The 27,741-nt window shown below is 45.3% G+C and overlaps 8 protein-coding genes across 8 annotated transcripts; 5 read left to right on the top strand and 3 right to left on the bottom strand.

Moving 5' to 3' along the window:
* Positions 1-6,156: 6,156 nt before the first annotated feature.
* Positions 6,157-7,243, bottom strand: K452DRAFT_298063 (uncharacterized protein; the record flags this gene model as incomplete). The annotated part of the gene is made up of 2 exons (XM_033542084.1): positions 6,157-6,676; positions 6,735-7,243. The coding sequence occupies 2 exons, from the start codon at positions 7,241-7,243 to the stop codon at positions 6,157-6,159; spliced, it is 1,029 nt and encodes a 342-aa protein (XP_033397768.1).
* Positions 7,244-8,265: 1,022 nt separating this feature from the next.
* K452DRAFT_332799 (uncharacterized protein) lies at positions 8,266-8,884 on the top strand (the record flags this gene model as incomplete). Its single annotated transcript, XM_033545160.1, has 1 exon — positions 8,266-8,884. The coding sequence occupies exon 1, from the start codon at positions 8,462-8,464 to the stop codon at positions 8,882-8,884; it is 423 nt and encodes a 140-aa protein (XP_033397767.1). The 5' UTR covers positions 8,266-8,461.
* Positions 8,885-11,620: 2,736 nt separating this feature from the next.
* K452DRAFT_227298 (uncharacterized protein) lies at positions 11,621-13,264 on the bottom strand (the record flags this gene model as incomplete). Its single annotated transcript, XM_033536890.1, has 8 exons — positions 11,621-11,951; positions 12,011-12,099; positions 12,152-12,237; positions 12,289-12,612; positions 12,672-12,821; positions 12,877-12,907; positions 12,961-13,073; positions 13,123-13,264. 8 exons carry the CDS (start codon positions 13,262-13,264, stop codon positions 11,621-11,623), a joined length of 1,266 nt encoding a protein of 421 aa, XP_033397766.1.
* A 711-nt stretch (positions 13,265-13,975) lies between these two features.
* K452DRAFT_270761 (GMC oxidoreductase) lies at positions 13,976-19,183 on the top strand (the record flags this gene model as incomplete). Its single annotated transcript, XM_033539003.1, has 8 exons — positions 13,976-14,086; positions 14,139-14,274; positions 14,325-14,509; positions 14,563-14,667; positions 14,725-15,107; positions 15,160-15,227; positions 15,278-15,410; positions 17,236-19,183. 8 exons carry the CDS (start codon positions 13,976-13,978, stop codon positions 19,181-19,183), a joined length of 3,069 nt encoding a protein of 1,022 aa, XP_033397765.1.
* Positions 19,184-19,476: 293 nt separating this feature from the next.
* On the top strand, positions 19,477-21,483 carry K452DRAFT_358520 (uncharacterized protein). Its single transcript, XM_033546203.1, is given in 3 exon segments — positions 19,477-19,625; positions 19,691-21,407; positions 21,427-21,483. 3 exon segments carry the CDS (start codon positions 19,500-19,502, stop codon positions 21,474-21,476), a joined length of 1,893 nt encoding a protein of 630 aa, XP_033397764.1. The 5' UTR covers positions 19,477-19,499; the 3' UTR covers positions 21,477-21,483.
* Positions 21,484-23,461: 1,978 nt separating this feature from the next.
* On the bottom strand, positions 23,462-24,067 carry K452DRAFT_308447 (uncharacterized protein; the record flags this gene model as incomplete). Its single annotated transcript, XM_033543158.1, has 1 exon — positions 23,462-24,067. The coding sequence occupies one exon, from the start codon at positions 24,065-24,067 to the stop codon at positions 23,462-23,464; it is 606 nt and encodes a 201-aa protein (XP_033397763.1).
* Positions 24,068-24,574: 507 nt separating this feature from the next.
* Positions 24,575-25,439, top strand: K452DRAFT_326585 (uncharacterized protein; the record flags this gene model as incomplete). The annotated part of the gene is made up of 2 exons (XM_033544856.1): positions 24,575-25,049; positions 25,105-25,439. 2 exons carry the CDS (start codon positions 24,575-24,577, stop codon positions 25,437-25,439), a joined length of 810 nt encoding a protein of 269 aa, XP_033397762.1.
* A 667-nt stretch (positions 25,440-26,106) lies between these two features.
* K452DRAFT_25484 (uncharacterized protein) lies at positions 26,107-27,714 on the top strand. Its single transcript, XM_033538338.1, has 3 exons — positions 26,107-26,297; positions 26,414-27,156; positions 27,260-27,714. The coding sequence occupies exons 1-3, from the start codon at positions 26,189-26,191 to the stop codon at positions 27,416-27,418; spliced, it is 1,011 nt and encodes a 336-aa protein (XP_033397761.1). The 5' UTR covers positions 26,107-26,188; the 3' UTR covers positions 27,419-27,714.
* The last annotated feature ends 27 nt before the right edge of the window (positions 27,715-27,741 follow it).

Here is a 27,741-nt window from a genome sequence, read left to right as displayed (position 1 = left end):
TAAAAATTATATATCTTAGAAATAGTTTGAATAAATTATACACCTCTATAATGATTTTTTTTTTAAAAAAAATATATTACTATAAATAATAAATATACTCTTTAAAAACTTAAATTTATTCTTAAAAAAATCGAATATACTCTTAAAAAAATTGAATATTTTCTAAGTAAAAATATATATATATTTATTATAATCACGCTATTATTATTTAGTTTAATTAAGTATAGATTCTTAAAGCTTAGAATTTACGAAAATATTTAGTTTTATTAGGATCTATATTCTAGAACTTAAAAATAAGCGCCTAATTTAATAGTTTAACTATAATTAAAATTCTAAACTATAGAAGCAGACGCCTAATATTTAGTTTAATTAGACAGGCGCCTAATATTAGGATATAAATACTAGGACCTTTTTTCCCTTTTTTTTATTTAAAAAATCGACTATAGAGCTATTTTTAATTTTAACCGAGTTTTTAACTATAGACGAGGTAAAAAAAATTAGGCCTTATTCTATATTAACTAGCGAGGAGAATTATAGAAAATAAAATATAGCGATTTAAAAATATCGTACTATATTTACCGTAATCTAGTAGTAAATAGCTATCTATTTAAGATATATATCTTTTAAAAAAAAAGTATATTTTTACTTTTTTTTTTAAGACAATATACTCCTATTTCTTTTTTTTAAAGAAGTTATACTCCTATTTCGCTTTTTTTAAAAAAAGAAAATATACTAATATTTATTAGATCCTTTTATTATTAAACGGCTTACAAAATATATATACCCTTAATCTACCTACGAAAATTAGAGATATTTAAATTTAACTAAGTTTCTTCTTATACCTAGAAATTTATTTTAGATAACCCAGTAATTCGCGTAGTATAAATTCCATTAAATAAGCGAATTTTATATAGAAAAAAGATTCTATATTAGGTAGCTTAGAGAGCTAAAGATTCGATTTCTTTAGGTATTTAGGACGACTAAAAAGAAATAATTTAAAAAATTTAGATACTATTTATTACTAAAAGTTTATTTTTATTTAAATATACTAACTATTTTTTAGGCGAAAATACTAATATATCTAATAAATAGATATATATTTATTTCTCTAGACGTATTTTTAGAGGTAGCTATCTTAAATTTACGTAAGTATATTTTAATTAATACTACCTATATAAGAAATTAACTAGAAAACGCGTTTTACTATTTACTAATAGTAATAATATTAGATTCTAATAATAATATTATTCTAATTTATTTTAGAATCGCTCTAGGTGCTAAAAATAAAGAAAATTAGGTTTAATTCTTCTAATTTCTAGAAAAGTCTCTTAGTTCAACTAAAAAGCGAATTTTCTCCTATAGAAATTAACTAGTTATACTAAATTCTAGTAGAATTACTATTACTTTAGATTAAGGAAAAGGACTAGTTCCTATAGTAGCCGAAATTTACCTAAATACTTAGTATTTTTTTTTACTAGTAGTATATTACTAAAAAATATTACTACTCTTTTTTATAATATAAGTTTTTTTTAAGAAAATATATTCGAAAATTCGATTTTTTTAAGAGTATATATATATATTTTTTTAAAAGAAAATATATTTAAAAAATTCGAGATTTTTAATAGATATACTAATTAAAAGAAAACTTTACTATAAAACTATCTAACGAGAATTTAATAGAATTCTTTCGTAAATTATTTAAATCGACCTCTTAGCTATAGACTATATTCGCGAAATTTCTATAGATACTTAGTTAAGAATTTAGGTACTAAAGGAATATCCTAGATTTAGCTAATTTACGTTAAATATCTTAGAATTAGCTAATTCTCTATTCTCTATAGAGAGATCTCTACCTATTCTCTATATAATAAATCGAATTTAGTTATATTATAAAGAGAAATAGTAAGATCGAATCTATATAGTATTTTCTATAAATTTAAGATTTGCTAATTATACCTAGTAAAAATTTAGTATTAAACTATATATAAGAAGTCTTTTCTTTTAAAGAAGTTATACTCTTATTTTCGCTTTTATTTAAGAAGATAGACTACTATTTCTATTTTTTTTTTTTAAAAAAAAAGAATATATACTCCTATTTCTTTTTTTAAGAAAATATACTAATTTATTTAATAGTCTCGATACTAGATTATATCTATTTCTAATAGAGAATAGTAAATTAGGCTTATTTTTTTAAGAATATTTCTATAAAGATTTTATAGAATATAAGCTCCCCTATCGATATACTTACGCTCTAGCTACTACTTTAGGACTAGATCCTAAAGATTTTTTTTTTCTCTAGTACTATTTAAATAGCTAGAATCTAACGATACGCAGCTAAATAAAAATAGTACTAGAAAGAGAAAGCTAGGGCGACCTCCTACGAAATACCTATAAAAAGAAATAGTAGCTAGTCGCTATAATCGCCTAGCTAAAAGGTAACGCTAGAAACTTTTAATTAGTATAGAATTAATCTTAGAAGATTAAATTTTAGGAGAATAAAGAGATAAAATTCGAGTTCTTCTAAAATTGCTAAAGAAAATTCGAATTCTTTAGAAAATTTAAAGGATTTTAAGGTTTCTCTAAAAAATCTACTATAGAGAATTAGCTTAATTCTTCGCAAAATTCGACTATAGAGAACTAGCCTAACTCCTAAGCTATAACGTTTCCCTAGCTTATATTTAGGTTATAGGCGCAGGAAGAAGAAGAAAAGATTAACTTTATATAGTTCTACTTTTAGGCGTTTACGTATTCTATTTAGTTATTTTTTAAAAAGTATATTATAGTTTTTTTTAAGAGTATATTTAAGAATTTTTTTAAAAATTTATTAAGAGTATATTTCGATTTTTTTAAGAGTATATTTGATTTTTTTAAGAGTATATTCGATTTTTTTTAAGAATATATTTAATGTTTTTTAAAAGGTATATTTATTATTTATAGTAATATAGTTTTTTTTTTAAAAAAAATAATACTAAGATATATAATTCTTAAAAATATATCTCTAAGACACATATTTTTTCGAATTTAATTTCTAAAATATTTTTCTAAGATATATATTTTTTTAGTAATAAAATACTATACATATAGCGTAAAACTCTAAGATATATAATTTTCGTAATAAAATACTATCTATATATATATATAGCGTAAAACTCTAAGATAAATATACTATATATATCTTAAATATTATACGAAAAAAGTATATATCTTAGTAAATAGCCGTAAAAATAATATTCCAGAATTAATTCTATAATAAATAAATAAAAATTATAATATTTTTTAAATTCTAAAATTATAGTAGTTACAGTCTTATAAGCTATTTTGTATTAATTAAGATATTTATAAATATAATTATTTTAGAAATAGAAATTTTAAATTTTAAAGTTTTTTAGTATATATAGTTTCTAAATATAGCTATTTACTACTAAATTTTAGTGAAATAAAAACAATTTATTATAAAGTTACTTTTACTAAAATAATATACTATAAAAAATATATATCTTAGAAATCTTTTATTTTAAAAAAAATATAGTTTCTTTTAAAGGATATATTTTATTTTTTTAAGAGTATATTTTAGTTTTTTTTTTAGAATATATTTCCTAAATAATTTTTTTAAGAATTTATTTTACTATTTTAAAGAGTATTATTTTTAATGGTATATTTTTTTTAAAGATAAATTTTTTAAGAATATACTTCGGTTTTATAAAATAAAAAAGGAAGTATATTTTTTTTATTAAAAAAAAGCGAAATATATTCTTAAAAAAAAAGTAAAGTATACTTTTAAGAAAAAGCGAAATAGTTTTTTTTTTTAAAAAAAAAAGTAAAATATATTTATTAAAAAAAGGATATATTCCTAAATAAAAAATTTCTAAGATATATATTTTTATAATATATTAGAATATATCGAAATATATAGAAATATTTAAAAATATTTATATCTTAGAGAGACTTTCTAGTATATATATTTATCTTAGAAATTATTTAGAAGAAAGTATAAACCTTAGTAAATAGCCGATTTTAAATATAGCTTTTCTAATATATTTACTAATCTTTTTTTTTTTTAAAAAAAATGATATAAATGTTTTTAGTTTTTGTTTCTTAAATATGTTCTTTATATTATACTATAATAAAGAAAATTAAAAAAAACTTATTTTTTTTTAAAAAAAAACTTTATTAAAAAAGCTTTTACTAAATATCGACTTATATAATTTTAGTAATATATAACTATTTTAAATATTTTAAACGGCTATTTACTAATACATACTAATTTATTTAAGTATTTTATAAGATATATATAATATTTCTAAGATAAATATATACTGGAATATTTATAATATATATGTAGTTTATTATAAAAAACATATATCTTAGAAATATTTTTTTTAAAAAAAAAGAAATATATATATCTTAGAAACTAAATTCGAAAATAAATATATCTTAGAATACTTTTAAGAATATTTTTCGCTTTTCTTTTTTAAGAATGAATTTTGTTTTTTTCTAAGAGTATATTTCGCTTTTCGGTTATTTACTAAGATATAAAATTACTTTTATAAAATTTCTAAGATCTATATAATATTTCTAAGATATATAAATTTATATATTTTAGAAACAAATTCGAAAAATTTATATATTCTAAATATAAATATTAAAAAAAATATATATGTTAGAAATATTTTTTTAAGAAAATATATTTATAATAAATCGAATATATTTTTAAAAAAATATTAAGAGTAAATTTTGATTTTTTTTTTAAATATATTTAAGTGTTTTTTTCGAGTTTATCAAGAGTATATTTTAGCTTTTTTTTTATAATATATTAGATTTTTTAAGAGTATATTTATCTTTTTTTTTTAGCAATATATTTCTCCTAAAAAAATTTACTAAGATATATAATTTTTTTCGACATAATTTCTAGGATATATATTTTTTCTAATATAATTTCTAAGATATACGCTCTATAGAGATATATTTCTAAGATATATATATATTTTATAATATACTATAATATTTTTATTTATAAGCGAAAAATATAAAATTATATTTATCTTAAAGAGACTTTTTAAGTATATATATCTTAGAATTATTTTATATATCTTAGAAGTTTTATTTAAAAAAATGTATCTTAGTAAATAGCCGTATATATATTTTTTTTTAAAAAAAATATTTCCAAGATTTAACTTTTTTTTATAATAAATTATACGAAAAATTCTAATATATATATATATATTTATCTTAGAAATAATATATACATCTTAGAAAATATTCGGAAAAAAAAATATATACCTTAGTAAATAGCTAGTTTATATTTTTTATAATATATTATAGTATATCGAATTATATAGAATTTTTTTTAAAAAAATAATATATATCTATAGATATAAAAATTTAAAGAAATTTATTTTCTTAATCTAGAAAGTAGCTTATTTATAAATCTAAAGTATTCTATTCTCTACTAACTTTTAAGGCTTTATTTACATGTTTAGAAAGGAACTACTAATTTATCTACTCTTAAATAATTCCTTTATTATACTAATATAATTATATATAGCTTTACTAGGTAAATACTAGAAAAGATTATTAGTATTTTCGTAGTATCGTATCTTTACTATATAACTTTATTTACTTTTTAAGTTTATTTAAGTTTATCTTTATGCCTAAGCTAGTAATGTAGCACTATTAGCTCCAGATCGTTTAGCTCGCTGGATGTTGCCTACTTAAGCAAGGTGCTTGGCAATAAAGAGATATATCCGGAGTCATCTTTTTCCGTCGCCGCATATCTAACCACCTGCTACCATGCCGTGCACGCCATACTTACTCTTAAAAGGGCACAATCAGATACAACTATTTGTGGTATCATTGGTCCTCTTTTGCCATGTATCGATTACGACTGAATGTCATGCTATCGTAGTACAAGCGATTTATGAGCGTCTTAGCAAACGGGGGATTGCCTGTGTAAGCATGTGGCTTACAGTAGTCACTGAACCCTTTGTCGAGCCTTAAGATGCTACCGACTGTTGTCGCTCACGCTAACGAGGCTCGGAGACACCCCTGATTACACCGGTTCTGTTCTAATTTAGGTATCTAGTTGGCGCTCGGGCGTCATGTGTCGGTCTATTAGATACCACCGGGTTTCCCCCAAGAACTCAAAACCCAAACCACTCAAATCCGATAAACCAGCTTCTTTCCGCTGATCTTACCCTGTCGTAGTTCCTCAAGGCCCTCAAGTACGCCCGACAAGCCACCATCCCTAACATCTGGGCGGTGAACCTTGAACTTGCGCTCCTCCAGCAATCTTTGGCTCAATGCCCAGAACATCTTTCCAAATTCATAGTCCTCTTTGCTAGCTTCAAACTGCTTGCGCTTGAAAAAAGCCTCTCCTACGACAGTGTAACCCAAGGTATACTTGTGCTCAATGTCTTCCCTAGGCATTTCAATTGCCAGGAGAGCGCTGTATGCGGGCTTGTTGTTTGAGGCGTTGGATGATAGAGCATCCGCGCAAATCTGAGATGACTTGCCTTCCGAGATACAATCAAAGGCATAATACAGCCCGTTGTTTGTGTGTTGCCTGATGTCGGCGCCACAACTAGGACTGCGGTAGTCAAAAGCGGCAGATGCACCAAGAGACTTTACCATCTCAAAATTGTGGGGTGAACAAGTCGTGATCACCTCCAACCCCGACCTGGACGCAATAAATAAGCCGTGCTCTTTATCCTACGAAAGAAGGCCTTTGAACTTACAGTTTGGCGAATTGGATGGCCAGGGCTCCGGTAGCTGTACTACCTCCGTAGATCAAGACGGAGAACCGATCTTTTGGTTGTTCTGGCAAAGGTAACCCCAGGCTCTGGTACAGCCCTTGGCCGACGGTCGTGATACCAACACCCAATGTTGCCGCCTCTTCAATGCTTACACCATCCGGTATCTTCATCTGTATACCGTCTTTTGCCACCAAATACTCACCAAAACTGCCGTCTTCGTGCTGAGAAGAATTTCCTCCGTGAGTGAATCCGGCAATTCGATCCCCCTTTCTTAGGCCGGAGGAGACGTTGGGGCCAACCTCTTCCACAATGCCAGCATAATCGCAACCAGAAGTACAGCCCTCACTTGGGAGGTAATCAATGTGCTTCCAATCTGTGGGGTTGAGCGCCACGGCAACTGTTTTGACAAGAACATAGTCTGTTCGAAGTTTGGGGATGGCCGCATCGACAATGGCTGCGTGGCCCTTGGATTGGATCTTGATAGCCTTCATGATATCAGAGATTCAATGGATGTTGATATGGGCGTTAAGGCGAGTTTTGGGATTTGAGTGAGCACACGAAGGCGATGTCCGGTTGGAGGTCGGGAGAAGGAACGCTCCTTGTGGGTTGATATCTACATGTGAGGTTTGCATATTATTAATACAGATGGGTACGTTACGTCATGCGCTGGGGTACTTGATAAAATGCCATAGAAAATAAAGTCAAACATCAAGACCTTCGCTGTCACCACTGTCTTCAAGGCCGATGGCGTAAAGCCGTTGTATGTACGTTCGTGATGAGCGGTACTTAAGGACGTTTCATCCACAACTTTTCACGAGTTGGCGTGTCCTTTCTCTTTGTCTAGAGTCTTCATCATTCACGGGTATTGCTCTGTTGGGACTGTCATCTTAGAGGCTTTGCAACCTAGGAAACCAATGTTGCCGCTATGTAGGCTAGCACATCTGGAAAGCTCTTCACCCCTGGCTCGGATGCTTTGCCGGACGTTGCGTCCTTTTGAGAGGCACGACAACCGACGTTTTGATACTTACTCCGGGAAGATTGGCAACAAGAAAGTTGCGAAACAACTTTCCTTCAACCATGTTTGAAGCCATCTCGATCGGGATCACACCAAGCTGAGTCGAAGCCTGGGTTATGCAGCGCAGTGTGTTCTCATAGACACCACCTTTTTGATGTTCCGCAAAAGTGCATCAAAGCCGATGTGTAGGGCAAGATTGGGGAGGCAGGCAGCGAGATTGGAGTATGAGCAGCGTTTCAGCGTAGCCTCGAGCGCGAGGTTCTGCAATGCCGAGAGTGGGCGAGAAGGGGCGGAGCGGCAGGTATGGGAGAGGGCGGCGGAGCGGCTTCGGCGGGTTGTTGTTGCTCATGAGGCATGTTGTTGGCAGTGCCATGGGGGCGGGGGGCGGAAAGATGGGGGCGGCGATGTCTATAGGTTGTTTGTTTTTGGTCGCGGTGAAGCGGGTGCCGCGGGTCGCGAGGGCCACTGGAAGCTCACGGGCGTAACCACCGGCGCCAACTGCCGGCGCGGTCCTTTCGCGGGACGCGCGCAAATGCGACCTCGTATAGAGCGGGCTGCTCGTGTGTTTCTTCCTCGTAGCTGCTGGGGCTGGAATCCTATACAGCCCTGCGCTATCAGCGTGAGCATTATGCGGTCCTGACCCCTATATCGTCCCACTGGACCCGGCGCAGTCTTTTTGCCTACTTAAATGTGAATGCGCCCCAGTCCATTATACCTTCGATCCATAGCCTTCGAAATGGACAACAAGATACCCTCTACCCACGCTGTTGAGATAACCATGGACGACGAGAAAGCTTCCGTACGCCACCCGCCCCATATGACCAGCTGCCACTCTGCTAACGAACCCCAGATCAAGGCCAACAACCACCTGCAGGTCCCGCCCTGCAACTACCTCAAGGTGCCAAAGGTCGCTTTGACCATCACCATCCCGTCGTCTGTTCAACGCCAGAAGACCGTCGATCTGGAGGCCCAGGAACTAGAGCTTGCCGCATTCGAGCCCCGCCTCCAAATGATCGTCACGGCGCTGATCATACTTGGCGTCCTGATCTCGGCTTGGGTTGCCTACATGGCCGTCCTTATTGCCTGTGATGCTCCACCACACATCAAGGCCCCTTGAATCATCAGCCGCGGCCGGTTTTGATCATCTACAAAAGCCATTTCCAATCCTGACGAAATTTTCCTTGCGAACCGTAAAAAGAGCCCTCGGGTAACCGATGCCCGTCAACAAGAGGCCTTACGGGAACCCAGAATGTGGATTACCGGGATGAGTGTTACAGACGGCTACATGCAGTCGGAGGTAGCATCAAATGGAGAGCAGGGAACAGAGGCCCTGCGGGTGAGCGAAGGAGCAGGAAGGGAAAGCAAAGAAGTGAAAGGGTCTACCTAGGAGTGAAAGGTCTGGTAGGAAGCATGAAGAAGAGGAGAAGCACGTCGCTAGGTGAAGGGTCCTTTGAAAGGTCGGGGGAGGGGGGCGGGGACCTGTATTGGAAAGAGGAAAGAGCCCGGGGAAAGAGCAGCGCGTTTGCGGTTGCCAGATGTGGTTAGAGGGAGCAGCATACTACACCATATATTTTCTCTCCTTCAAACCTTCTTCTTCCACTCTCATCATCTGTGCCTCTTCGACTTTGCGATTCACCATGGAGTCCAATCCATACCCGTCTCACAAGGTCATTGTCCCGGAGTGGACTGAATGCGAGATTTGCGACCGCAAGATCAAAACTAAGGACTGGAATTCCCACAGGGCCGGCAGACAGCATCGTGACGCTGCCGTGAAGAACAAGCAGGCCATCTCCGGCGACCAACCTTCGGGATCCTGGGGTGATCAGGCCAACGAGGCCGCCGAGGCTTCGACTACTGACATCACCGGCGGACAACAGACTTGGGATGACGGCACTGACACTTGGGGTGCTCCTACCGCCGGCGACAGCAACGCGTGGGTTGACTCAGGCGACAACAACGGCTGGAGCACCAGCAAGTCTAGTCGTCAGGTTGGTGGAGGCAACAGCGGCTGTCGCAAGTGAGTTCACCAACATAAGAGACTCTAGTCCAAGTCGTCTTTTTGCTGATAATCCTCCAGCTGCGGTGAGGATGGCCACTATGCCCGCGAATGCCCCCAAAAGACTCAACGCGGAGACAACGCTTGCTACAACTGTGGTGAGTCCGGTCATATGGCGCGGGGCTGTCCTCAACCCAAGGCACCCCGCGGTGGCGGCGGCGATCGTCCCTGGTAAGTCTATATCCTGACCGGTCTTTCACGCTGTTGGCTGACATTCATCGAAAGTCACAACTGTGGCAATGTTGGTCACTTTGCGCGTGAATGTCCGGAACCCAAGCAGGGTGGAGGTGGCGGCGGACGTGCTTGGTAAGCGTTACTTAACGATCATCTGGAATGTTTGCTGACACGAAGAAGCCATAACTGCGGACAGACCGGGCATATGGCTAAGGAGTGCCCCGAGCCCCGCAAGTTGATCTGCAGGAACTGCGACGGCGAAGGACATACTTCGAGAGAATGTCCGACCCCGAAGGACTGGAGTCGTGTGACGTGCAACAACTGCGGCAACAGTCAGTGTCTCAATTCTGCATGCTAGTGGAACGTATGGCTAACTTTTCTTTGAAGAGGGCCATGGTGTCAAGAAGTGCCCCGAGCCTCCGAGGCCCATGGACGACGGCGGTTGGAACGACAGCACTGCTGGTGGTGGTTGGGACGATACCACTGGGGGTGATACCACTGGAGGTGGTTGGGATGATGCTGCTACTACCTCGAACGACTGGGACAAGCCTGGTGGAAATGAATGGGACCAAGGCGGTGGCAATTCTGGCTGGTCTTGAACTGGATGCCATTTGGTCATGATCTTGATCTCGTATCAAGGGTCTCAACGAAACCAACAGGATATCCGAGATACTTTCTCGGTGCTGCCCGGGCTTCACTAAGTTTTCAGTCTTGCTGACTTTGGAGGCAATTGGTCGTGGGTAGAGGAACGGCAGGCTGGTAGTTTTCTTTGGCAATTTCTCTGGCCATGATTCCCCTAACGTGAGAATGACAAAAGGCTTACATATCTCATTGCGCAGATAACATTGACCATTTCGATTGCATACTTCCAGCAGAAATCACTATGAAACTCTTTGCTGCCATCACTGTTACCCTTGCCCAGTCCAACATGCCTGACGGTCTGATACCACCCTACTACAATAAGATGACATATGGCTCGTGGCAAGACCAATCAATGTCGCATAAGTATGTGCTGGGCATATTGCCTGGATGAAGAAGATTACTTTTTTGTCTAAAAGGCTAGTCACAATTGTAAAAGTTCACGTAGCTTTGATTTATCGTAGTAAATTAGTTAGGCGGCTATAGACAGGAGCCCCTGAATATTTACATAGACACTGTCTCAAATCACCCTATTGCGCGTTTGTAGTTAACAACTGCACGGTATTCATACTTGCGCCAATCTAGCTATACAGTTTGCTACACTGAGTGGCCAATGCTCCATGATGCTCATTGTTCTGGGGGTTATTCCGGAAGGCTGATGATGTCAGCATCTAGGGGTTGGTGCTTAAGTCTGCTGCATATTCCACGGAGAGGTTAGACTGCTCAGCGAAAGCGAAGATATGCAATAATAGACCGGGTATGTAGAGCTGAATTAGCCATCACATTTTAATAATGGCAGCACAGTCACCACTTGTAAAAGCCCATCAAGGAGCAACAAAATTTGCCCTCTCTTCAATCACGGCTTTGTTTTTGGTGATAACATGACTACAAAGCGTAGAAAAACGGTATTTCGATTAAATAAGATGTGATAGATGTTTGAAGACCGGCAGATTCGTGCGAAAAGATTGGCATGTGAGAAACCTTTTAAAGCGCGGATCCACTCTTGTTGGCTCCAGGGAACTGGCTTCCCAGTGCATCCCAGAGTGGTTTTCCGTTGTAAGTCATGTCCTTCCACTCCGGACATGACAAGTCCAGCAAAGGGGTGGAAAGGACATCCAGAATCATGTGCAGCGGTCCAGACAAGGTCTTGTAGATGTTGGCGAGATAGGTCGGGCTGACCATCTTGACGACTTGCAGAACGAAGCAGAGGAGATTGTTGTCTTTGAGGAGCGTCTCAATGTTGAGAACTCCATCGGTGAGGTTGTCCAGCTCAACGCCAGTGAAGCTGTTGATTGTTCCGGTGTTCCCACCGATACTAGGTTTAATATGTCAGTCAAGACATCCTGAAGGTGCACATGATGCTTTTTTTCGTACCTTCCCAGTGCAGGGTATTTCAGGATCCAGTCAACAGTATCCAAATTCAGTTGAACAAGGCCATAATCCACAGGCAACTTGTACCAATTCTTCCGAGTCGTTAGCAATTTATCTCCTCGATGAGGAATTTCGCTGACATACATCAGGGATTCTCTCCGAGCCTTCGCTGTAGGTGAAGTTGCCCTCCTCTCCAGAAACTGCAAAAAAGCTCTTGATAATATCCTTGGCTAGCTAGAAGTCAGTAATAGCCGACACAATGCATTGCATATCCCACTTACTCAAGACACCGTCAGGATGGGCCGAGGAATGGTTGGCAAAGATACGACCGACAAAAAGATAGCCAGCATTACGCGCAAGCATGCCGGTAAATGGGCCGTAGTAGAAGCTGGGGTTCTCGTAGATGCTTTCGTGGAAACGGTCGGAAGCCCGCTTGCCCATGATATCCATGGTATATGTCCCATTCTCGTCGGCCATGTCGTACCATTTCATAAACTTTGTCATGTTCAAAGCATAGTTGTTGCCGGTAACGTACAAATCATCACGAGTAAGTGATGAGTCGGATTCGATGAAGTTGTGCGAACCGACGAGGCCTTGCGGCTGACCTAAAGATCAAGTTAGACAAAGTATCCACAGTGAAGCTTTGGGGCGCTTGATTCCATACTCAGTAAGCCTCCCAGGTTGTCGAGAGCGTTGTTCACGTCGCTTGAGTTTCGTCCGATGGAAAAGGAGGGGTTCAGCGTAATGGGGTCGCCGGTCCAGACAACACCCATTATGGCGAGGATTGCTGCAAGATCGAGGCCCATACCATAGACTAGCAGCCAGTAAGTAAATTATGTGCCTGTCTGAGATCGCCGGTACGCTCATACCTTCGTTGATTGCAGGAATCACCTCTGCCAGCTATATCGAGTTAGTCAAGCGTCAGGCATATCCGTGGGAATATGAAGCCTTACAGAAGTGACGCCATCGTGAGGAATATACTTGTGGTTGGAAAGAGCATTTAAGCCAGGGCATGGGCCGCGCTGGTCTTTGTGGCCAGGTGCTTCGAATGCATGGTCGCCAGTGACTTGGGCACCTGGTTAGTGCAAAACATACGGGCATGATTATATGCTTACCATCGACGGGCGTGGTCATGGGGTCGAACAAGAGACGCTTGTCCAAGCGGGAACGGAGTTCATCCGTCAGGGAGCGCTTGTTGTGTACGGACGCGTCGAGTTTTCCGCCGGTAAGCTGGAGAAGATTGTCGAGGGTGGGCATGCCGTTGGCGAAAGGAACGTGGGCGGCGGCCAGTGAACTAAGGAGCAGAGGCGCGCGGACAAACATGGTTAACGAGCGTGGTGGTATCGAATGAATGATGGGTGGGAGTGAGGGTAATAGGGACGTTTTGACTGGTCCCAGAGGTCCCAGAGATTCCAGAGATTCCAGAGGGTCCAGACATGGCAGAGGGCCCAGAGAGGACCCAGAGGGCAACAGGCGGCCCCGATCGGGGCAAAGGCGGGCGGGCGCCGGGCGGGCAGATTGGCGAGGCCCTGATATTAAGATTCCGATCAACGTCGGGTCATGGCCGTGCGTCGGCATGTGCCGCACTGACTCGTGCCGCGGGGCTTTCCCGTTCCTCCGTGCGCGACCGTTGGCGCGGAGCCCTTGTGGAGCCGTCCCGAGTCCCAAAGCCGGGGATCTGTGCCCGCCGACTAGCCGGTTGAGGAATTGGCTCAACGCTGCCTCGTGAAACACACTGCCAGTCGTTGCCCCAAACGGTATGTCATGTCTGTTACCTGTGGAGTTAGCCGTTGACATCTATCTCCGATGCTCAACCAGATGGACGCCTGCTCGTAGGGGTTGCCAACTTTAATCCCTTCTTCATGCCTTTAAACCTGCCTTTTGGCTGCCCGTTTTCGTCTTCGGAACCGGCAAGAGCATCCTTGTTTTTCTCTTTCTTTTTACTTTCCTCCACCTTTTCCCTCAAGGATGAAGCTCACCTGGGTCCTCTCGGCCGTTGCGGCCGCTATGGTGTCTGTTGTCCACGCAGGATCAGCTGCCGAGCTGCTGGGGATTGTTGCAAGCATGCCTACCTGTGGAGTACGTCTCAACTCTTCCGATTGCCTCGGCTTGTTGCTAACTCATGCTCCAGGTTATGTGCCTGGAAAAATCAATCGCCGCCTCACCGTGTGGCCTGACGGATACGGCTTGTACTTGCTCCAACGCAACCCTCAATGCCCAGATCACCCTCTGCGTAACCGAGACCTGCACTCTCAAGCAACAGCTTAGTGAGTTCCCACTGTCGATATACCTTTGACGGCTATTCTAACTGCTACAGCCACAAAGAACGCAACTGAAAGCCTTTGCGATGCTCCCATCCGGGACAACACGAAAGCTGTATCATACACTGGTGTCATTGGAGGGATCATTGCCCTTGTGGCCTATATATTGCGTATGGTGTCCCGTCTGCCACAGTTTGGCGGCAAAGTCGGTTGGGATGATGCCGTTATGACATTCGCGGTGGTATGTAAACAAGACTTCTGGTGTTGAATGTTTTACGTTACTGACGATGATAGCTCCTGGTTATTCCATTAACGTGCCTGTCCGTTGTACTAGCCGACGTTGGTCTGGGAAGAGATATTTGGACCTTACCGTTCAAAAATATCACCCAAGTCCTTTACGTAGGTCCTCCTGAGTCTTGCATTACCCTACTATGTGACAGCTCTAATAATATACAGATCTACTACTTTGACGAAGATCTCTACTTGACAGCACTTCCGATGATCAAGATATCCATCCTCTGTTTCTATCTTCGGATCTTTCCAGAGCGCAACTTTAGGCGAATTGTCTATGGCGTCATCGGTTGTTGTGTCGGTTATGGCATTGCTTTCTTGCTTGTCTCGGTCTTCCAATGCCGGCCGATCAGCTACGCGTGGACTCAATGGGATGGCGAGCATCAAGGTTCCTGCAACAATATTAACGCGCAAGGCTGGACAAGTGCAGCTATCAACGTCGTGCTGGACTTGGTTGTTATCATCCTGCCCTTGCCACTGCTGGCTAAACTACAGCTAAACAAGAGGAAGAAAGCTCTACTCATGCTTATGTTCTGCGTCGGTTTTTTGTAAGTCTCGGACGTCCACAAGCCCCTCGGAATGATCTAACCGGGAAACCAGCGTCACTGTTGTTAGTATCCTTCGCCTTCAAGTGCTCATCAAATTTGGCGGTACCTCAAACCTGACTTGTAAGCTTGTTTGCTTTCTGCATTGATTTTTCAGATGCTAACAATTGAAGGGGATTACGTGTCTGTCGGATACTGGAGTACCGTAGAAGTGCACGTTGGCATAATATGCGCGTGCATGCCGGCCATGCGGTCTCTCTTCACACATTTTATGCCCAAGGCCATGGGTCAGACCACTCAGGGCAAGTCCACAGGATTCTCATCGAGCGGTGGGACTGGCCCAAAGGGAAGCCAGTTATCCCAAAGACCAAAAGGGCCAGAAGATGGCGATTTTATTCCACTAGTCGATGTAGAAAGCCAAGCAGGAGAAGTTGGCTCCACATACAACGACAAACATGGTACTACCGCAACCGTAACACACACATGATGTGTGGTATCGGGGCTTAATAGCCTGACGACAGACCTGCATTTGTTTTTTTTTTTTTGTTTTTTTTTCTTTGTTTCTTTCCATTTTCTCTTCTCGGTGGACATGTTATAGCGGCGGTTTTATGTTTTGGAACACAACTTCTTTATATACCCATTTGGCTTAGGGATACGGTTTAATTGGTGGTCATACAGATACAAAAGCCTTGAGGATCAAGTCAGCAACAAATGCAATAAGGCGCGTTTAACAACTCGAACTTGCTCAGACTGATTTACCATGCCTCTGACGCTGTGAGGCGGCGATAGCCAACTGCCGATCCACAAACGGTTATCGGAACTCTGGGCCGTGTGTGGTGGGCCTTACCCGATGGCCGAACGCGTGTTCTGGAAGAGAGGAGGACGCAAGCTGGTCGATGGTGATTTCCCTGTGAGGCACGGGGAAGCGTTCCGTGTAAGTCCGTGCGAGGCCTGATCAATGATTACACTAATCAGTTGCGTTGCAGGTAGTTGAAAAATGGCTCTTTCAGATGGCATGATGTTCTTGGCCCAGTTGATTGTAGATCCCATTTCAGCACAGCTTGTGGGTGTCTCCTTTTGGTCGATCTACCCGTTTACTGTACTTACAATAGTATTGTGCAGGGTGTAGATGCATCGGATTGGAACTCGGCATCTGTGCTTAAGCTTCCGAGTCGTAATTCGATGCCTCAACAAGTACGAAAACCTGTGCTGTTTGCGGCATCGACATTTCTTAGTCCACAGCGGCCGCGTTCCAATACGAGGTACCTACACCCTGTACACAATAATTGGATATTTCCACAATTGCATTCGAAATCAGAAGGCGGACATGACCCAATGTCCATGCTTCCGTGTGGGTCCTCAACCCACTTTTCGCCGAACGTTGTGCTCAGACGAAAAGCGGTGTTTAATTCGGTAAATTCTCCGCAGAGATCCCTGCTTTCCAACGGCCTGGTCGCAGCTGGGGCAGCTTGGCAGGTACCGCCAAACGGTTTCGGGACGGAAGGTTCCCGCCCGTGAAGACCTTATGTCGATCCAAATATTAGATTGCCGCAGTCAACCACATCGGGCACTCAGGACGTCAGCGTTGTCTGATACAGGACCGTTCCATGTCTTGCTCTCCTTACCCCAAATCTCAGCCCTGGTCGAAGCTTTGGCCATGTGGAAGATACCACACCCCTCCGAATTCCGGGTACACTGCAATGATCCCCTTTTTCGCGATAATTACCCATAGGAGGCATGCAATCCCGGTCCAGCCCTTGCAAAGATGCTCTGGAGTCAGTTCACCTGTGATCATTTTCGTAGGGGGCATCGTACATACCCTGAGACGTCCAAACTCCTCAATTTAAGTCTCGTTTTAAACCACCTCCTCCAGACAATATTTGTCGTTCACCCCACCGTCACTCGCTAGTACATTCCCATTTGACAGTCGTGTTTGACTGTATTCCAATCTTTTCTGTGAAATTGTCGCGTTTAAGCCTCCAAGATGCTCGTAAAGCAGTACCTTGGGCTGTTGAGTACGCTCGCCGTTACTGTTTCGGCTATGTAGGTTCAAGCTGGTGCCGCGTATGCAAGATTTGAGCTGACATACGGTTAGCGAGGGCCCTCTCCACGGTGGAAACCACTATAGGAGATACTATAACGACCATATTCGTCGCTCCGTTGACCCCGATGTCGAGTACGACTACGTCGTTGTTGGCTCCGGTCCTGGTGGTGGCCCCCTCGCCTCTAGGCTTGCTCTTGCTGGGAACAAAGTTCTTTTGATCGATGCCGGCGACGACCAAGGAAACGCTACCAGACAATATGTCCCTGCTTTGCAGCTGCAGTCCACCGAATACGAGCCGATGAGATGGGATTACTACGTCCAACATTACGCAGACACCACTCGGCAGAAGCGTGATTCGAAGATGTTGTACAATACAACTTCCGGCGAACTTTATAAGGGCAAGTATCCACCAGAGGGAGCCGAGCCTGTCGGTATATTGTATCCTCGCGCAGGTACACTGGGAGGTTGCGCTTCTCACAATGCCATGGTCACCATCCTCCCCCACGACAGCGACTGGACTTACATCCAAAGCATCACCGGAGACGACTCCTGGGAACCGGCCAAGATGAAGAAATATTTCGAAAAGCTTGAGCGGAACCGCTACCTGCCCAACACCATTGTTGGACATGGCTTCTCTGGCTGGTTGGGCACGGCGCTCACCGACCTGTCACTCGTCATTGAGGACCAGAAGCTTCTGTCACTTATCCTTTCCGCAGCCACAGCCATGGGCAAGAACATAGTTGCCAAGCTGCTCACTACCGTTGGCGGTCTGGCGCAGGTTCTGGCCCAAGATCTTAATTCTGGCCTTCCTGGTCGCGACCAACAAACGGGTCTCTTCCAGGTACCGATTGCCGTGGATGAAGGGTCTTCGCATCGCATGGGCCCTCGGGACTTCATCATGGAGGTACACAATGCTAAGAACTCCGATGGCTCGCGCAAGTACCATCTCGACATTGCCCTCAACACTCTAGCCACGAAGGTCGTCTTTGATCAATCAGGTGACACGCCCAAAGCTGTGGGTATTGAGTACCTCGAGGGTCAAAGTCTTTACGCAGCCGATCCTCGTTATGCTGGTGCTCAAGGCACATCCGGCTCCGTCAACGCGACCAAGGAGGTGATTGTCTCTGCCGGCGCATTCAACACCCCTCAGCTTCTTAAGTTGAGTGGAGTGGGTCCCAAGGAAGAGCTGAAGAACTTCGGTATCAACGTCGTTAAGGACCTTCCGGGTGTTGGTACGAACATGCAGGATCGCTACGAGACCACCGTTATTGGAAAGACCCCCACGGACTTTACCATTACCCACAAGTGCACTTTCATGATGACGATGCCGGACCCGTGTTTGGAGCAGTTCGAAGAGGGCCTCACTCCTGCGCTGAGGGGCACCTACGCCACCAACGGTATCGCCATTGCCATCGTGAAAAAATCATCTGCTGCTGCCGAGGGTGATGATCCTGACATTCTGATCACCGGCGCACCGACGAACTTCCAGGGCTATTATCCGAACTACGGCGATATTGGTCTGTCGGATGCTCAGCACTGGAGCTGGATCACCTTGAAGGCGCACACCCGCAACAACGCCGGCACGGTCAAGCTGCGGTCCGCGGACCCTCGCGACACGCCCGCCATCACCTTCAACTATTTTGACACAGGTAACACCGAGGATGGTGGTGACGACAAGGACCTGCAGGCTGTCTACGAGAGCATGGAGTTCTCGCGCAAGATGTTCGACAACCTGGTTCCGCTTGATGGCTCCTTCTCCGAGAGCTGGCCCGGTACGAACATCAGCTCTGAGGCGCAGCTCAAGCAGTTCATTAAGGACGAGGCTTGGGGCCACCATGCTTCTTGCACCTGCCCCATTGGCGCTGATGATGATGAGATGGCTGTTCTTGACTCTAACTTCCGTGTCCGCGGTGTTGATGGCCTCCGTGTGGTGGACGCCTCGGTTTTCCCCAAGATTCCTGGCTTTTACATTGCTGCACCCATTTACATGATCAGCGAGAAGGCAGCGGATGCGATCATTAATGGTGCCTCGTAGAGAGGCAGTTGTGTTCGGTCAAGGCCCGATAATGAGGGCGAGGTAGTTATGGCGTATATAATAGTTCAGCCGAGTAATTAATCAAAGGACATCTAATGTCGTAATTCTGGTGTGTTCGCATGTGCTGATCGAGATGTATTGAGATGCGGGAGGACTTGTAGAGTTGTAGACCTGACCAGGTGACGTCGGGTGGTCGGGTGCTAGGTGGTTCCATTAGCGCCAGGGCGCAAAATGGAGATCAAGCGAAGCACAGCAAGTGACGCTCTGCCGAAAAGTCCACCAGCAGGCCAGCCCGCCATCAACCGGATCAACCACCATGGAGTCACACTTTGAATCGTCACCTCAAGGAATTGACGATGCGCTGCACAATTTAATGAGATGCCTGTCTTCGTACAATCCGGAAGGCGATCTCGCGGAAAAGATGGGTGATATGAACCTTGAGGTAGCTATCCTCCAACCCCGCCTGCGAAAAGATCAAGTAGTAATAATCCTCAGATAACCGGGTAGGATGCAGATGCTGGAGGTCCGCTCGCTACCGATGCTCTTCTTGAGCGCCTCGACCGTGCAAGGACCCGAGTCTTGGCATGTCCTTACAGCATTTCTTGTCGCCTACAGGTCGCAGAGTTGTATCGAGCCCTTGGTTACCCGGACCTGGCAGCAGGCGAAGCATACAGGGTACTGTTGCTCGTGGACGAGGTTCTTGATGATTCTGGAGAATACCACGACCAGGCGCTAGAGACCGCAATCGAAGAGCTAAGCAGCAAATCGGCCATTTTGAGAGAAGAATACGCTGCGGCGCAGACCGCACAGTATCCGGATGTTGCTAAACAGCTTGCCAGCTGTAAGGTCGCGGAAGAGACGTCGCATATGGAAGCTTCAGAAGATGAGGTAACCATGTGGACCGAAACGCTGTGGGCAAAGGCTGCCTACATCTATGTCGCAAGCAACTTGTTCGCGTGTGGCTGCATCAAAAGCGCGTACGAGTTTTGTTTGCGGGGATTGAAATCCACGCCCGATAATGTCCATCTACTCTTGCTCAGAAAGATGCTCGACCGGCGACTTAGAACGTACTTCGAGTCTCGCGGCGCTAGCTTAGATGACGAAGATATCACCATCGAGGATTATCCTGAGCGTACTTGTGTCAGGCGCGAGTTATACGCTTGGAATGATCGCGAACCAGACAGGTACTCACCGGACTCCCTCGCTCTCCTCAATAAGCAGATTTCCAAGATCGCTCCCAAACTAGAAGCACGCATCACGGAGCTCCCTCTTCTGGTGTCAGACACAGACGGGGCTGCCACGTCAAAGGAATCCGGACCTACGACGATAAAGCAATTGGGAGTGTTTGTCAAACAAGATATTCCACCTGGCGAGGTTATTCTGAACGAAAAGTCCCTTCTCACTGCGAACGCGCGACTGCACGACTCGTACTGCGATGCCTGTAGTGCAGCTCTTCCAGATTTGCAAGGTTCAAATGCAAGTCAGTGTGCATTCTGCGATGAATGCGACGATATAGTGTTCTGTAGCAAAGAGTGTCACGAGCTTGCCCAGGATTCTTACCATCCAGCCGTATGCGGGGCTGATGTTGAAGCTATCGCTAAGGATGCACCGGCCACCGAAGCTGCTGACGCGCTTTACGCTCTACTCCTTCTGCGAGCTCTTGCTATGGCAGAGAATCAAGACACACACCCGCTTGACCTTCACGAAGTCAAGTACATCTGGGGGGATTACTATATCCCGCCGTCTGGCGAGGCGATAAGGCTTGGTTCTGTACCCTTGGGGCCTCAACACGATTCCTTTGGCGGTATGCCACAGACTCTGCCTTTTACTTTCAGCACGAACATCCTGGTTCCCTTGCACATGCTTGAAAAGATGGACGTCAACATCTTCGAGACTAGCGACAAATACGACTTTTGGGTGTTCAACACCCTTTACGCTAAGTTTAGGGGAACGGCTTCTGCTCGACAAGGTCGGGATGGGAAACCAGACGTAGGCGCCGTTCATCCGCTTTGGTGTCTGGCAAACCACAGCTGCGATCCGAACGTCGCCTGGGAGTGGGCGGGCAACATGAGATTCTGGGCAAGGAAAGAAAGAGTGCAATGGGAAGGGAAGGAAGGCAAGAAGGAGCCTGGTTTGAACAAGGACGAAGAAGTGCTGAGCCACTACTGTGATATTGAGCTGCCGGTCAATGAGAGACGGGAATGGGCAGTTGGGGCGCTAGGCGGTATGTGTATGTGCGACAGATGCACGTGGGAAGAAAAAGTTCAGACATGCGTATAGACGGCGAGCTTAGGAGAGATTATTGCAGAGCTATCATATAAAAAAAATTGGGTTGTGGTGTGTGTACGAGTTATTTGCGGAAGAAACTCCGGCTCTGACTAGCTATTGGATGATGACTTGTCAGGCGCCTGAAAGCGAAATTGTCCTTCCACCCAAGGGGCATCTTAGATACGAATCTTGTCACGAGGAACCGGCAGGCGTAAAAATTTGACTCGGGCTACGATTAATCTTGTTAATCAGGTCATTGTTCTGCCACAAGCAACCTTCGGAGAAGATGCATATTCGTGTCAAGGTTCTTGAGGCCCCTGACATCCGCCATGCTCATTTTGCTTAGTCATTTAAGACAAACTCTAGCATTCTGAGGGTTACGAGACTCTAGCAATTTTCTTGTCTTCTTTATTGGTGTTGGCTTCTTTGATGAACTAGATCAGAATAGCAGTAAGCACACACACCATCTACAATACCAACTAACTAATTCTCCGGGCCTGTAAGTCCATAGAATTACATCATTGCCCACTCCGGAAGATTCAATAGCATTCATAAGACAGCACTGCAGAGGATAGCCGACGACATGTCGGTACCAATAGGGCTTATCATGAGTTACGAGCTATACCTCTGGGGACGGCGTGGCAAAGCGAATTTTTAAGGAATGTAGGAGACTATTATAGGCTTTCGATGCTCGCAACAATCGCGTCAACAGGTATGTTGATAACGGTATGCTCCATCTGTTTTCTTTTTCCAATTTGATTCTATAATCATCTGTAGTCTGTTTAATGTCCGTCACCGTGAAGCGAGATGGTGATGCTTGTACGGAGTAGAAGAAGAAACCTAGTTAAGATATATAGTCTGTGTGTGCTCTAAGACCTTTTCGCCCATACCCGGGACTCGGGCTAGGAGCTAGGCAAGGAATACTTTATAGGGACTACTTATATCGTCCCCTATCTCACTAGACGGTAGATCTCGGTTCGCGGTAACGGACGTTAGTAGTCTATTACTAGGACGGTAGTAAAGAATATATCGGCTGTAAGTATATCTCGCATAATTACTCAGTAGATAGTCGTGCCGATAGTTCTTAATAGAACATATACAGTCCGATTACTTTATAGCGTTAACTATTTATATTATTTTCCTCTTTATAGTGGCAAAGGTATGCAAACGGGCATTCAAAATCTACAGACATACCAGTAAACGCCCTTTTAAGAGTTGGAAGTTACGTACCAGCTTAAAGCTGTAACCAGTCTCGGCTGTGGTTATACTCAACCTCTTAATCTTCTTTCCCGTGCTGCCATTTGATCCTTCATAAATATGAGCAAGAAAACACTTTTTATATTGCTATTGTTCTTCAACCGTCATGACATGAGCGACGAAACAAAACAGTTTCATCATCTGCAATGCACTCACCACACCGTACCTAAAACCAGGGAAACACAGAACTCGATGTCCATAGCGCGAATTTGAACAAATGAAGTTTCCAGATGAATGATATGCCAGGCCTGGGAAGTTTCTTTTGAAAAAATCGACCCTGTGGTCGCCGATCGCTTTAAACGCTTGCTCATTCTCGATAATGCAAGAATGGCGAGACGTCGTGGCGGATCGAGGTTCTGCTGTTTAGTGGCGTGCTAGTCCTGTCTCATGCTGAGGCAGGTGGCAAATATACCTAGCGAATGGCATAGAGATAAACAAATCCGCTTCCTAGGACTGTGGTCAGTGTACAACACCATCGATAGCTTCCCAGTTTGGTGGGAATGACCATTGGGGATGGCGCAATGGCATTCCAATGGACGCTACCTAATACACGAAGATGGCGTCTGACCAGACCTGAATGAGCTTCTATCTTTGGTTAAGGAATTGGCGTATACCGGAGATTCGAAAGTCTCTATGACCGCTTGTCCGCGATGGACCGGATTAGCTCGTCCAAGGGGGATTATTTCTGAACGAGCCTTCGCAGACGATGGAATCGTTCTTGTTCTTACTCCTAGGGGACGACGATCTAGACCATTAGGGAAACAAAGCAAGCGGACAAACGGCGATGGATAAAGGAGGGCGAGGAAAGGGGATGTTCTTCGAAGGAGCATTGTCATGTGGCGTACGGGCGTTAGGGCGCAGCCACGACGAGGTGAAGAAAGGGTAGAGAAAGGGATCGGCGGATGATTGCGACATGGCGGGAGGGTGCCACGCGAGGCTCCGGGCGCCGTGATCCGGGGCAAGCGACGGTCGAGAACGCTCGGTTAGTATTGGCTTGGCGGGTGAAGTGATGGAGATGGCGCGGCGGGATGCGTTAGACCAGGCCCAAGAGCGTTTAGAGGGCGATAAATATATCACATCCCCCCTTTGCTCGACGTGGCGCGGAGCACGCTCGCGGACAAAGCAATGGGGAAGGCAGGAATGTGATGAGTCGGTGTGCGCGCTGCAACTGGAGGAACGCATGAGCAGCGGCCTATTGGGAAAATGCTCACCGCGTCGGTCGGTTTTCCTACTGTGGTAGGCTGCCGTCGGTTGTGGCCTGACTGCCGAGGCGTCGCTCTGCCCTAAACCGTTAATCCAATTTCCACTTCGGGCAGTGGTGGCTGAAAGGAGGAGCAGAAAGAGGCTTACGACTGCCATTATTACAATAGCAGGCCTTGTTGTTGTTGGTTTTATCACTCTCTCTTTTTCCTTCTTTCTTTCGCTCACTCGCTCACTCTTCGTCGCTCATTTTTATCTTTTGTTTTATTTTATTTTATTTATTTATTAAAAACCGGCTGGCTCTGCAGGTCGATCTTCAAGCAAACCACTACAGCATCAGCATCATAATAATAAAAAAGATTAAAGGATGTGCAGGCGGGGTCTGTAACAGCTGCAACCATGGCGCTTCTGGACTCGCACTCGTCCTGCAGCGCAGCATGTGCCGTGGGGCCGCATCCCAGTTGTGGGGACGGAGCAGTGTCGCACCATGAGCCACGTCCACCGAGACAGCGACGAGATATATCACCCGGCTCCCAGTCCCACCGTCTCGTCGCGCTCCTCCTGCTTGTGCTGGCGTTGGTAGGCGAATGCGCGCCTGCTGCAGGGACTCGTGGTGATCGACGCCAGATCGTCTATGATCGCAGCGCTCCGTCCGACGAGCAACGAATGCCTCTGGCGCCGCGTGGGGAGGCAGCGTCCGGCTCGCCGACTTCCACGGTTCTGACCGTCACCTCCGACCCCAGTGTGGCTACGGCGACAGCCCTCCCGCACGCCTTCGACACCAGTCTCGGCAACAACTTCACCGCTGCCAGCTGCCCCACCTTCTTCAACTCGTTCCTCGACAACTCCACCTTCCAGGCCTGCGTCCCGCTGTCCCTGCTGCTCCAGACCTCCAGCGCCTTCTTCCAGGCCACAAAGTCGCTTCTGCGCATCACCCAGGTGCTCGACGCCTCGTGCTCGGCCGACCTTCCCCAATGCACTGCTCTTATGGACCACTATGCCACCGAGCTGGTCAAGGACGCCCATTGCGGCGCCGACTACAGGGCGAGAAACCCCATTGTCATGCAGGCCTACGACGGCTTTGTTGCCTATGTTCCCTCATACCAAGCCGGCTGTCTGCGCGACTCGTCCGGAAGCTACTGTATGTTAGCTTGTTCCATTAAGCTAGCAATGACGCTAACATGCTCACGTATAAGGCTTCGCCAACGCAATCACCAATTCCTCATCACCCACAAATTCCTACCCTTACTACCTCCCGCTCGGCGTCCCTCTGCCGGGCGGTTCCCGGCCAACGTGCAACAGCTGCCTCCAGAACACCATGAATGCATACTGGACGCATGCCTCAAACTCGACCCAACCCATCAGCCAGACGTACAGCGATAGCGCATCGCAAATTGCCATGCAATGCGGTCCCGATTTTATAAACCGGACAGTAGCCGCGTCCACCAATGGCGTGACAGCCACATTGACCCAGCCCGGAGCGCTATCCTCGGCGGCACTGTTGATGACACTCTTTGCGTTTGTCTTCTAACACGCGAGAGACGACCGGAACGTTGTAAAGCTGGGCGGGGTTAACAAATCCTCCCCCCATGGGGCATCCATGTTCTTTTTGAATCTATACCACGCGATACCCCAGCGCGGCGACGCTAATTTGACGCGACCCTTCGGTGGCTTCCTGCACTCAATATTTTCTTTAATTTACTTCACGCACACCGCTAGACAGCCCGCATAAAGCATGTCGCGGGCCCGAATCTTTGGTTTTCTTCTTTTACTTTTTTTTTCTTTTTTCTTTATCGTCTGACGTTATCATTTTTCAGAGGCCGGATCCGGCTCGGTAGAGTGGCGCACTGGTTGATCTTTGCTAGCGACGTACCTACCACGTCCTGACGTGCTGCGCCGCAGCTCTTTCTCTGTTTATCGTTATTTCTTTAAGTTGATGACGTCGATGACATGGTGTACAGAACTACCAACTACTCTACTAGGTATATATCAATAATCATCATAGCTTTGTATTCATCTATGTGCCGGTGTGGGGAAGGGGCGGCAGATCGGCGGGCGGGACGGGAGTGGAGTAGTGGGCGGCCGGGAGGGATGAGGAAAACAGGTGGTGGCTAGCGGAGAGTCGCGTGGCATGTGAGTAGAGGCAGAGAAATGAAAGCAGCAAAACACGACTCGTTTCGGCAGTAGGCTGGTGCGACGTCAGCCTTATGGCCAGGGGAGACGATAAGAGGGTCGGCTTGCCGCCGCGGTCTTCTGTCGCTGTTGCTGCGCTCACCCACCATGGCCGCCGTCGCCGCCCTCCGCCCGTGCAGGCGCGACGTCATCAGCGCCATCCTGAGCGACTACGAGGCCATGGGCCGTGACGGCGACGATTCTCCCGCTCGACCAGGTGTGTATTGTGTAGATATTCGCCCGCGTCACGTCGCGTCCTGTGCATCCATCCTTTCTCCCGACGAGAGCACCACCACGATAACAACAGAGCACGGCTGACGACATGTCTCACAGCGCGCGGCGACGGGCGCGCTGCAGCCAGCCAAGCGACCATCCGTTCGACGGCCATCTCGCGAAGCAGGCGGCCCCCGAGTTTGAAATTGTCCAAGAGCAACGGCTCCACTGCCACTGCCACAACTGCCACTTCCGCCAACACGAGCACCGCCGCCGACTCCACCCGTCTGCACCACCAACTCCCCCTTCCACCAACCCCGCCGCCCCCTCCTGAGAAGAACGCCGAAACAATGGGCAACAAGCCCTCCAAAGCCGCGCGGGAAGACCACCACCATCACCACCACCTCCGTTTCACCTTCCGACGCAAGCCCGTCAAACAAGCTCCATCCCCGCAACCCAAGCCCGATAGCAATCCTCGACTCGACCGAGTCGCCTCGAAACCCGAATCCAAGGCTTCGGATTTCCACTCCTCGCCCGCCCATGTCTCGACACACTCGCAGGCCGTCTCCGTCCCCTCGACATTGACCGACACGCACGACTTGCACTCTACGCCTACCATTGCTCCGTCCAGGGACAATACCAATACGCCGCCCAGCGAGACCGAAACCGACGAGCCACTGACTCCGAAGCTCAACCCCGCTGCGGCGGCCATCCAGCTCCTGCCCTCTCCCAGCCCAGTCCCAGAGGAGAGCCCGTCCAAATATGGCCTTGTCAACGACCCCAGCATGACAATGGTCGGCGAACAACAAAAGACCATGCATGCGCGCGGCAAGAGCAGTACGGGCTTCGATCTTTTCGTCAAGGTAAGCCCACAGCATCGTCATCATCGCCGGATACGCACATCACCCTCTCGCCAATCGGACGGAATTTCCCCCTTTTTCAGAGATCACATTGACCCTAACCCAGCTCGTAGTCGAACGAAAAGCCGATGTTCACGGCCGCATCGCAAGCGAAGTTTTCACCGCCAATCTCGGGCAAGCTGCCGATCTCCATCTCCACTCCGACCGGCACAACCGCGCCAGCCGCGCCTGTCGCCGAGACGAAGAGCCGCAACACCTACGCTGAGACCTCGCCAGCGGATGCAGCCTCACTTTGCGAGAAGTTCAACAATCTGTCGTATCGCCCGAAGATCACAGACAAACCCAATGGAGGGTATCCTCCGCCCCACCTCGCGCCCGTGCACGTTCGTTGCTACCAGCAACACCGCACCCTCCACCGCGCGCGCAATGAGAAGGCGCCCGTCGCTTGCATGCTCTGTTTCAGCTCTGATACGACTTGCCGTTGGGCTTGCGCCTGGTGCGCGCTGCGCATCTGCTCGGGCTGCCGCGCCCAGCTAGACAGGACGCCTGGTCGCGATGCGGGCCTCGTTGTCAAGAAGAGGCTGGAAG

This window comes from Aplosporella prunicola (assembly GCF_010093885.1).
Source record: "Aplosporella prunicola CBS 121167 unplaced genomic scaffold K452scaffold_12, whole genome shotgun sequence".
NCBI lineage: Eukaryota > Fungi > Ascomycota > Dothideomycetes > Botryosphaeriales > Aplosporellaceae > Aplosporella > Aplosporella prunicola.
Note: the sequence above shows the minus strand (reverse complement) of the source record. Positions and strands in the feature narration are given on the sequence as shown.